Below are 11,709 nucleotides of genomic sequence, written 5' to 3'. Positions count from 1 at the left end.
ACTGTGCACCATCTGGAGCCAAACAGGTGCCAACCCTTCCCATGTAACTTTATGCTCCCTTTAGCCTTGAAAATTATAGAACTTACAGCTGGGAAGACCAATAAGACATTCCCTAGTCAGTCCTCCACTCAAAGCAGGCTACCATTTGTAGAAGCTGCCATTCAGCATTTCCTCAACCCCTTTGAATAATAGCCTGAAAAGACCACGCAGAGCATCTCCTCCAGTGAGAGCCTTGCCCAATGGCAAGTCTCAAAGTTTCCTGCTAGAGTTACTTCTCAGTATGGCCCCTTTGAGCACAAAGACCAAACACTCTCTCCTCCTTTATGACACCTCTCCTTTGTTATCCTCAACAATCCCTCCTCCCTTCTTGGGAGCCATTTTAGCTCTCAGTTTGCTCTCTTTGCTCCCTCTTGGGCTTTCCACGGTCAGGCACATAACTTTTTGGGCAGTATGTGCAAACTCAAACAGCATACTGCACTAGAGCTCTTAACAAAGTCCAGAGTTTTCTCATGTGTCTTGGAGACTGCATCCTTCTTTGTACATCTGAGATGACATTTATCTCTTTGACAATATTTTTGTCTGTTTTGGTTTTGGGGTTTTTTTTTGTCACAGCTGGGTTGAGTTCCTGCCTCACTGGTTGGTCTCCATTTTTTAACCATTCCTCTTATTCCTCCCTTCTGAGTGCTGGCTTGTTTTCTGGCCCTACCTCTCAGCACACATTCAGTCCATCTCAGCTCTGTGCCATCCATCCCTCTGCAGATCTAATAAGCATAATCTCTATTCCACCACAGAGATTATTAGTGACATAGCTGGTCAGAACCAGGCTGAAGCTTTGTCTGCAGAGGACAGTTCTCCATAGATTTAACCAAATGCAACAAAACAGGTAGCAGCTGTAAACCACTGAGAGCTACCCTCCAGACAGACACATTTCCTGGTGCAGCTTTGCATTCATTTAAATTGTATTTTGATTACAAGCCCATTAAGTGAGATGGTATTAAACACCACCCTCCTTACCCCCACAGGGCCATATCTGGGTTTACTTCTTCCTTTGCTGTTAAGCTGATAGAGAAGGAAATCAGTTTGCTTTCATTTGTGACAGATTTGTCCTCCAGCCCCTTGGCACATTTCACAGATGGTATTTTCTTACCTTCCACAAGTGCAAAAGATGAATGTGCAGAAATAAGCCTTGAAGCAGCTACTGAAATAAAAACCTGAGGATCAGTGTCAAGCATCTCTCAGGACAGCATATATGTTGGCAGGTCCTCTCCTGGGGTCATGTTTGTCCACAGCCCCCAAACCAGAGTTGCTCCAAGCCTGTCAGAACCAACACTTAACTTGTAAAGTATTCCAAAGCACTGTATTTATTTGACAAGTCTGTGCTCCCTTCTCCTTCAGCTTTCAGCTCTAACATTCCATCCCAGCCTCCTGACTTCTAGGCTGCTATAAATAGCCTTGTATTCAGTTTGACACTCAGTAGCACTGCAATGAGCTTGGCTATGCAGAGGATGATGAAGGAGACTGCATACAGCCCTGGTGTGGAAGGTGAGGAGCAAAGGCAGCAGAGAAGAGCTCTGCATAAGGGAGACCTTGTTTGTTGATTTAACTCCATCACCCTATTTTAACCACTGTCAACAAGATATAAGGGTGGTTTCTCTTCGCACTGAGGCTTCTTTACACTGCTCTGCCCGCACCCTAAAGTGGCATAAATGTCCTCTAAGTGCCTTAAAGTAGGTCCTTAGAAGAAATGAAAGCCAACCCCATCGTTTGCAAATGGCTTTGAAAACATCACCTGGGTGCATCCTATAAATGAATGTGGGTTTGGGGAAGAACAACCATCCCAAGGTATGTCCATGCTATTCATAGCCTCTGATGAGCTCAGCATGGGATGAGGAGCAGGCAGCAGAACACAGAGCAACAGGCACTGCACTGAGACATTTCTGCTGATCCCAGAGGATTAGCAACAAAGTTGGGAAACAAGGCCTGCTTCTTCTGCAGTTGGCTACTCTCATGCAGACCCATGTGGGTTTCTCTTGCCACTCTACTTACATTCAGTTCAGTAATCATGTTGCCATATCAGTCCTTGGCTTGGGTTTTATAGGTGAGTGCCATTCAACCATAACTGTACCCGGCCAGCTTTGCAGTAGTGCAAACCTCTCTGCATCTTGATTTTGTTGGTGAAAAGATAAAATTTCATGGCCTTGTCAATCAGGACTCCCTCCCAAGGCTCAGTCCACATTTTTTGGCCATATTCCTTCTGGTGCTCCCTGCCTGAAGGCTGAGCTCTAAATGTCCTTGTCATGTTGCTCTTTTAACCGCAGTGGTGTTGAGTTACCACAAAACAACTCGGTTTGATTTGTGATGTTGTGGACAAGTCTGTGCTTGGACAAAATTTCAAGGAGAGTTAAAACCAAGCTGTATCCATACACTTTCCCCTTCAGAAGTTAAAAAAAAAAATATATAAGGGACCATCTATCAACAGCCTGGTTGGGTGGAGAGTTGTTCATCTTGGTTGCATTTCACAGCGTTACCTCATTAAACAGTTATTCTGACTTCAGTCCTTGCATTGCAAAGACTTAATGGCAGACACTGGTTTTCCCTTCCTCTCAGGGTGTTTCAGGAGTTTTAATGCCTGGATCCTAGGTAGTTTTAGTCCTTTGTTTTTGAAACAGATTCTGCACATCCCGATCTCTCTCGGGCTCTCTATTTCCCAGGAGAAATCCCAAACAGCTCTTCTAGACACAGCCCCAGCTCTGGCTGAGCATTAAATACAAGGGGAGCACTCATTCTGGGAAGGTTTTATTTCACAAATAATTCAAAAATCAGAGACAATCAAGGAGAGAGGGAAGGGGGAGGAGGAGGAGAGATATTTTACAATTTTATAATTAGGAAAAAAAAACCCTATTTGTTTATAAACAGACACACTGCCCCTTGAAAAAAAAAAAACATGCAAAGGCTCACCAAAATTTACAAGCAAGTTTTACACATAGGAAGTAAAATACATCATTTTTCATAGAAAAAAAAAAAAAAGGAGGGGAGGGGGAAGAAGAAAACCAAGCAACTGTATGAACTGGCCCTAAATATTTAGCTTGCACAACCAACCAACTGGAGACTCTTCAATCAGCTGTTGGCTTAAAACAAAGACATTAACGAAGCCAATGGAGTCAACAGCACAGCGGCAGCTGGGGAAGGGCCACGCTTCAGCTTTTGCCCTGGGCTGTGCTGAGCCAGATGGCAGTGGCAGTGCCTGCACTGGCATCTTAGTTTTAAAATCAAATGTAGCTGAAAAGAACAAGAAGGCAGCCTCAGCTTTTCCAGGGGGGTTAAGTTGACAGTTGCTTACTTATCTGCTGAGCTGTGCGGGGTGTAAGGAGGAACAGGTCTGGTGGGTATAAAGGCACGCTGCATCTTTAAGCTGCACTGAAATACATTAGGCTGAGAAATGTTTTGGTATCAGAAATTAAACCCAAAAAAGAAAAAAAAAATCAATCAGTAAATATTTGACTAAAAAAAAACCCCACCCTGGTACTGTCCCACCTATGTATGAATAGCTAACACACAGGATTGCAAGTAATTGATATATCATGACTGCCTTGGAGGACCTGATCGCCCCTAATTCTGGTGGAGGTATGTTTAACTTAATAGCACCCAGGACCTCGAATAATATTTGTGTAGTAAAGTCACAATGTCTCTTTTGTACAACAAATACAAAAATAAACAGACTTAAATTAACATCAGTTCCTAAAAAAAAAAAAGAAATCCAAACCAGTTGGCTGAAGATAAAAACATGTGATTGTACCTGGAATTAAGTATTTTAGGCTCTTTCTGTTGGAATCATGATTCTTCCCTCGCCCTGCTTCTCGTTAGGTAGATGCATTCCAAGACATTTGGGGTTTTATGTGCTCACAATCATCCCCTGGGCTTCTCTCCAAGAGCCCTCACATTTCTTCCCATGGTTTGACAGCACACCTAATAGTCATGGACAGTGTGTTTAGGGGTGGGAGCCTATGCTAGCACAGCGAGGCACTTTGTGTGCTCCTGCAGTCCCCATAGAATCACAGAATCAACCAGGTTGGAAGAGACCTCCAAGATCATCCAGTCCAACCTAGCACCCAGCCCTAGCCAGTCAACTAGATCATGGCACCAAGTGCCTCATCCAGGCTTTTCTTGAACACCTCCAGGGACGGTGACTCCACCACCTCCCTGGGCAGCCCATTCCAATGGCACTCGAGTGCATTGCCTTCCAATTCAATAAATAGCTCTCTGGCTACCATTTAGGAACAAGTTATTTACAATGAAGGTGGTTGAGCACTGAAACAGGTTACCCAGAGAGGTGGTTGAGGTCTCAACCCTGGAGATATTCAAGGTAAAGCTTGACGAGGCTCTAGGCAGCCTGATCTAGTTGAGGATGTCCCTGTTCACTGCAGAGAGGGTTGGACTAGGTGGCCTGTAAAGGTCCCTTCCAGCCCAGATGATTCTATGATTTGGCCCATGATGGTCCTAGATTCAAGCTGCACTATTTAACGGGCTGGAACCAGGCCACCTATAGCATCGTTATTCACGGTGGGCAGAAACAGAAGCCTCATCTCACTGCCAAGATCTCAAATGCTCCTAGCATTTCTAAGCAGCTTTTCTAAGACATGTTCCAGCTGTTTTTTAAACATCAATTTACTTAGTAAGAACAAAAGAAACTCACAAAACCAACCAAGCTCAGTTTTCCTGTCTAAAGCAAATACTGTACACCTCGGAAGATGCAAACAAAGGCGACACGCAGAGTCATCTCTCTCTACCTACCTCAAAGGCAGGTTTCTGTGCAGCACTTCTGGAGGTGATGTAAACCAACCCCAATTCCATATTTTACAAAAAGCCAGATTTCACAGGGAAAGAAACCCCAATGGTGAGACAAACTGAGCGAGAGTTTGTAGAGCTTATACAGTTACAGAAGTGCTTAACCGTATAAATAGCTTTGGTCTTGAATATGTCTGTCTAGATGAAACCAAACACAGTCTGAGTGAGAGCTATGAGGCATCTACTAAACAGAGGGAAATACTCTCCCATTTGTTGTGTAATTTCATGATCAAATTAATGAGCAGGGCAAGCATACCTCTGCAAGAGCTGAAGAACTGAAATTCACATTGCCTTCTTATGACTAATGAAGCTACTGGGGGTGTGTGCACCAGAAGACAACCAGATCTGGGTTTAGACCAACACTAAAAAATCATTTCCAACATAGAGCAGAGAATACTCTTCTGCCTTAAAAGAGCAGGTCTTGCTTTGCTCTTCCTTTGGCTTTGAAATGCATTTGGGTGCATGCTGAGATCTAAATAACAAAGTAGTAGAAGATAACATCATTACACCTAGGGGTTTGGCAAAACATATCATGCCAGAAATCAAATGTTCATGGGTACAGCATTTACACTGAAAGTGGGAAGCTGAAGGCTTCACATACTGAACAGGAAAAATACATCTACAGCAATTTCTGCTGTATCTTTAAAGTCTCAGAACTGCACATGCCACAAGGAGCTTCACAAAGGTGAAGCAAACAGACTTGCTGGGGATGCAACCATTCCTAGCAGAAATAAGATTAACTTTATCACTACTCAACTACTACAGATAAAACGACCAGCACTGCTGTATAAAACAATACACTGCATTTAACTGAAATCTTACTTGAAATGGCATGTAGTATAGGATGAGATGTGCCCCCATTCACCCACCTGGCGCAGCTTGCCAAATACCTGTCAATGTTTGACCAGCAAACACCAAACCTGCTCTTTTGATTATCTGGTGGCCTTGTTTCCTGCAGTGAGGATCTCTGCCACCATTTCACACACTCCCCCAGTCCCCCCCTCCTCAAAAAACTTGACGTCCAGCCAGCAAGAACCTCCTCTTCCCAAACGTGACACCATCGGACAACATAGCTTAGCCTGCTGGCCCAGCAGCCTTACACAGCAGTGCTGATGCATGCCACCTCGATGGGAAAAGACCAAATTTTCTCCTCTTTTTCACAGAAAACATCAAACATACTCAAAAACACTCTATCAAAGCCCAGTCTCTCCCCAGAAGATGCAACTTTTAAAACAGTTTCTCATGTCAAAGTGTCCAGCGCCTGGACGGTCGCTCACATCTGAGCCTGCACATCCTCATGTCCATTGCAGTAGATCCCTGACACCCTAAAAACGCCATTCAGGGCCAGGCTGAGATCCCTACATCTCCTGTACACTGAGGCACCACCATTCTGTGTAGCACATCTCTCATATATTGGAAGTTAGAAGAGCTTGTCCTTGCTGAATGCCCCTAGAGAAACAAAAACACGAAACGAAGATACAATGCTGAATGGGTGCCATGAGATGCAAACAGCTGAGTCAGAACTTGGTGCCTTTCTATCTGGGTTTTTTTTTTGGTTGGGTTTTTTTTTTTTTGCTTTTTTTTGACTTTTTTTTTTCCCCTTATTCTTTTTTTTTTTTTTTTCATTCCCTGAAAGAGATCTGCAAGGAGGGTACGGTCAGAGCTGATGTTGTCAGAGGAGCCTTCTTGTCTCTGAAGATCGACAGAGCGCTCTCCCAAAGAAACCTGCACCTTCCCTGGGGATTTACTGCTTCACAGCAAAAATTCGGAAGGCATTTCCATCTGAAGGGTTCCTCAAGCTGCAGGCAAAGGGAAAACAGAAACAGAGCAATTAAAAACCAACCAACACGTAACGACCCAGTCTGACCAGTACTCAGCACTGGTCAGACCACACCTTGAGTACTGTGTCCAGTTCTGGGCCACTCAATTCAAGAAGGATGTTGAGGTGCTGGAACATGTCCAGAGAAGGGCAACAAAGCTGGTGAGGGGCCTGGAGCACAAATCCTATGAGGAGAGGTTGAGGGAACTGGGCCTGTTTAGCCTGGAGAAGAGGAGGCTCAGGGGTGATCTTATTACTGTCTAAAACTACTTGAAGGGGCATTGTAGCCAGGTGGGGGGTGGCCTCTTCTCCCAGGTAACCAGCAATAGAACAAGGGGACACAGTCTCAAGTTGTTCCAGGGTAGGTATAGGCTGGATATTAGGAAGAAGTTCTTCACAGAGAGAGTGATTTCCCATTGGAATGGGCTGCCCAGGGAGGTGGTGGAGGCACTGTCCCTGGGGGTCTTCAGGAAAAAACTGGATGAGGCACTTAGTGCCATGGTCTGGTTGACTGGCTAGGGCTGGGTGCTAGGTTGGACTGGATGATCTTGGAGGTCTCTTCCAACCTGGTTGATTCTATGATTCTATGATTCTATGACCCGAACGCACACTGCGGTGTGATAGACACACGGAAAACTCTGGATTTCTTTAGGTGTGCTCCTTCAGCAAACTCTGCTGATGTGGCCCTATCAGATGCAGGAGAAAGGTTCAAGGATGAAAAGAAGAGGCACAAAGCCACCAGTTCACCTTTGGTTTATATTTTCAATCCAAATCTCAGGTGCTATACAGCAATAAAAGGAGCTGGGAAGGAGCAGCCTCTTTCACAGTGTTAGTTTTTCTTCAAGGAATGCTGTGCTCCCTCTTATGCAGAGATTCAGGCATAAAGAGGAAGATGCTTTCCTAAAAACCAGTTGTCAGATAGGCTGGCAGGTTCCCAAAGCCTGTCTGGCCCATGTCCTGGTGCTGGCAAGGAGAGCAGCCAGATGAGCTCACATCAAACTACAATAAATAGGGATATTAGTTTTCAGTCTGCAGAGGTACAGGTACTAATATTCACTCTGCACAAGTGTCCCAAACAGCCTTGAGATTCTGAGGGTGGCTATTTGCATGGCAGCAAGGACTTGTTTAGGTTCTTATTCATTCAGCTTTACTGAGGTGTAAAACCTTAGGAAAAAGGATTTCATATTCCTGCAAAATAAATATTCCAGCAAGGGTAGAGAGCCACTGAATGGTAAAGGCAGCCTTTTCCCAAGCCTCTCTGGGAATGTATCTCATTGAAAGGCAATTTCCAGTGTCCTGGAGAGCAAGCTTTTCACCTTGATCTTTGAAAGCTATTTCACTGCCTGGTGGATCTCACTGCATGAAGGTGCTCCCTTACTGCAGAGTGTAAATAACACTTCCCAAGTCTTCATGCTCATCCCCACTGAGAGAACGTCTTCGGTTTCCCTCACCTCCCACATCAGCACCAGGTGCTCGTATTGCATGTCACTGCCAGCAGTAGAGTTTATTCTTAGCTAGGATAGAGTTTGCCAACCAAATAACATGCTTGTTAGTATAGAAGCTAAGTGAAACCAAGAGGGAGACAGGGAAAAAAAGAAGAGGAGCTGTGTCATGCAAACCCAAACTGCTGAAATGTAAATTGCAGAACTCTAAAATTTTAGAATTAGAGAACCATAGAATCAGCCAGGTTGGAAGAGACCTCCAAGATCATCCAGTCTAACCTAGCACCCAGCCCTAGCCAGTCAACTAGACCATGGCACTAAGTGCCTCATCCAGGCTTTGCTTGAACACCTCCTGGGACACTGACTCCACCACCTCCCTGGGCAGCCCATTCCAATGCCAATCACTCTCTCTGCCAACAACTTCCTCCTAACATCCAGCCTAGACGTCCCCCAGCACAACTTGAGACTGTGTCCCCTTGTTCTATTGGTGGTTGTCTGGGAGAAGAGACCAACCCCCACCTGGCTACATCTTCCCTTCAGGTAGTTGTAGACAGCAATGAGGTCACCTCTGAGCCTCCTCTTCTCCAGACTGCACACCCCCAGCTCCCTCAGCCTCTCCTCATAGGATTTGTGTTCCAGGCCCCTCACCAGCTTTGTCACCCTTCCCTGGACACCTTCCAGCACCTCAACATCTCTCTTGAATTAAGGAGCCCAGAACTGGACACAGAACTCAAGGTGTGGCCTGACCAGTGCTGAGTACAGAGGCAGAATAACCTCCCTCATCCTACTGGCCACACTGTTCCAAGCATGATCCAGGCTGAAAGCTGCAGAAATATTCATGCTGATCTATTACTCTGTGGAACACACACACTGCCCTTCTACTCTGCTCTGGTGAGACCCCATCTTGAACACTGTGTTCAGTTTGGGGCTCCCCAGCTTAAGAGGGACAGAGATCTGCTGGAGAGAGTCCAGTGGAGTGCTGCAAGGATGATGTGGGGACTGGAGAGCATGACTTATGAGGAGAGACTGGGGGAGTTGGGACTTTTTAGTCTGGAAAAGAGAAGACTGAGAGGGGATTTGATAAATGTTTCTAAATATCTGAGGGCTGGCCAGGAGCTGGGGAACAGGCTCTGCTTGCTTGCTCCCTGGGACAGGGCAAGGAGCAATGGGTGTAAGTTGTAGCAAACGAGGTTCTGCCTCAACACAAAGGGGAACTTCTTTACTGTAAGGGTCACAGAGCACTGGAACAGGCTCCCCAGAGAGGCTGTGCAGGCTCCTTCTTTGGAGACTTTCAAGACTTGTCTGGATGTGTTCCTCTGTGATCTATACTAGATTGTATTGTCCTGCTCCGGCAGGGGATATGGACTCAATGATCTCCTTGGGTCCTTTCCAACCCCTAACATCCTGTGATCCTGTGTAATACAGAGTGATACTAAGAGAAAAGGAGGTTTAACAATACTTCATACCTTTCACACCAATCTGAAAGCCACTGCTCACTTGTGGAAGGTGAGAGCAGGACAACACGCTCTATTTGCTTGGATCTCACAATTCACAGCGACACTGTTAAGTCACCTGTTTCCAATCCAACAGCCTTCCTAGCTGATATATGCTGGCTTTGACATGCAACTGAGCACACAACCCAGAAGAAGAAAGAACAAAGGGGAAAAAAATCCCACCTCTCAGACTGCACTCCATTCTTTAAGGATCCAGCATAACTTTTCTTCTTCTCTACAGGCATCACATCCACGAAGCCACCACTTTCATCTGGAATGACTCCTGCGTGCACTGCAGCTTTGCAGATGCTGGAGCTCTGAGAAAGAGATTGAATTGCTTTTATTTACAAACTGCCTGTATTTACTTTCATGGAATTCTAGAGCATTTGGAGTTGGAAGGTCCAACTCAAAAGTCAGCAGAGACACCTTCAAGCAGGTTGCTCACAGCCCCCGACAACCTGACCCGACATGATTCCAGGGACAGGGCATCTACCACCTCTCTGGGCAATCTGGACCAGTGTCTTATCACCTTCAGTGTAAAAAAACATCTTCCATCTAGTCTGAATCTCTCTCTTTTAATTTAAAACCATTACCCCTTGTCATTTTTCCAGCTAGACAGTGTCCCCCTATCTTTCTTATAGTCCTCTTCTAAGTACTGTAAGGCCAAAAGGTCCCCCCAGAGTTTTCTCTACTTCAAACTGCAGTTGTACACTGAAATCAGCTGAAGTGGCCACAAAGAAACAAAACAAAACAAAAACCCCAAAACAAAACCCAAAAACCACAAAACCAACCAAAGCCCAAAAACCCCACCAGGGTTCATATCTTACAATAGCTGGAGATTTTCCATTCCCATCAGCATTAAGGAAAACAACAGGGAATAAAAATGATCATTACAAAAAAGACAAGCAAAAAAAACTATGAAGGAATTGTGTAATTCTACCCCTCCTATGGACACACCAGAGGTGAAAGATGTCATGGACCAGATCTTGTAGCTACACCATGAGCCCCAGCTGTTAGAGGATCCACCACCACCAAGGACAAGCAGTCTTTCTGCCACACCCATCTGTGGTGGAGCTGCACCTGGGAGATGATCCAGGGTCAAAACTGAATCAAGGACAACTTTTCAACCTATGCTTCTTGAGGCAAAGCTGAATCAAGGGCAAGTTTTCAACCTATGCAGCAAAGAAACCACTGTGGTGAAACTCTGCTAGTGACCAGCCACCTCAGCAAAGTTTATTCACCCAGTTGCTTGAAAAGCAGTTGCTTTGCCCGAGCTGAGGGGAATGATTACCAATTATCCTTCTTTCTAGGAAAAATGGAAAGACTGCACCCATTGAGTGGTGTAGGCTTTGGACAGGCATTGCCCCCTAGGACAATATCAAGAAAAGACTGGATGAGGCACTTAGTGCCATGGTTTAGTTGACTGGATAGGACTGGGGCATGGGTTGGACTGGATGATCTTGGAGGTCTCTTCCAACCTGGTTGATTCTTTGATTCTGTGGAGGGAGATTAACACTTCTGAAAAGACTAAAGCTTCTGCACACCATTATCCTGCTCTCTAAGATCATGGAATCAACCAGGTTGGAAGAGACCTCCAAGATCATCCAGTCCAACCTAGCACCCTGCCCTGTCCAGTCAACCAGACCATGGCACTAAGTGCCTCATCCAGGCTTTTTTTGAACACCTCCAGGGACAGCGACTCCACCACCTCCCTGGGCAGCCTATTCCAATGGCAAATCATTCTCTCTGGGAAGAACTTCCTCCTAACATCCAGATGTGCAGAGTCAGAAGAGCTGGGAGGAACACAAGAAACTAGCAACTGATGACTAAGCTCCCAAAGCATCCAAAAGGGAAAAAAAAAAAGAGGAAAGAAAAAAGAGCAAAAGCAGAGATGGCTTAGGAATAGTATAAACTTGGCCATCAACTCTCTAGAACTAGCTGGAACAACAACAATCAAAAACCAGCCTTGCAGAGGGAACTGCAGCAGGTGAAAATCCCAATCCCATAAACTCCCTGACCTCTGAAGACCAAAGGGCCACAAAGGCAGTGCCAAGGGCTAGCGTTCCTGCTCTGTACGTACAACACGGATTGTGCTGTTTCATTCCTGCAG

The 11,709-nt window shown here is 45.4% G+C and overlaps 1 protein-coding gene across 2 annotated transcripts in view; it reads right to left on the bottom strand.

Moving 5' to 3' along the window:
* Window positions 1-2,783: 2,783 nt before the first annotated feature.
* The window catches only part of CRISPLD2 (cysteine rich secretory protein LCCL domain containing 2), a 41,104-nt gene continuing 32,178 nt past the window's right edge, over window positions 2,784-11,709 (bottom strand). For both annotated transcript variants that reach the window (XM_064160049.1, XM_064160050.1), the window contains 2 exons: window positions 9,783-9,916; window positions 2,784-6,644 (listed from right to left, as the gene is read on the bottom strand). In XM_064160049.1, the coding sequence (XP_064016119.1) occupies window positions 6,590-6,644; window positions 9,783-9,916 (189 nt within the window). In that variant the 3' untranslated portion in view covers window positions 2,784-6,589. The remainder of the gene's footprint in view (window positions 6,645-9,782; window positions 9,917-11,709) is intronic.

The sequence above is a fragment of the Pogoniulus pusillus genome, chromosome 20, assembly GCF_015220805.1.
Source record: "Pogoniulus pusillus isolate bPogPus1 chromosome 20, bPogPus1.pri, whole genome shotgun sequence".
In the NCBI taxonomy this organism is placed as follows: domain Eukaryota; kingdom Metazoa; phylum Chordata; class Aves; order Piciformes; family Lybiidae; genus Pogoniulus; species Pogoniulus pusillus.
The sequence above is the reverse complement of the archived record's forward strand: the minus strand, read 5'-3'. Positions and strand labels throughout refer to the sequence as shown.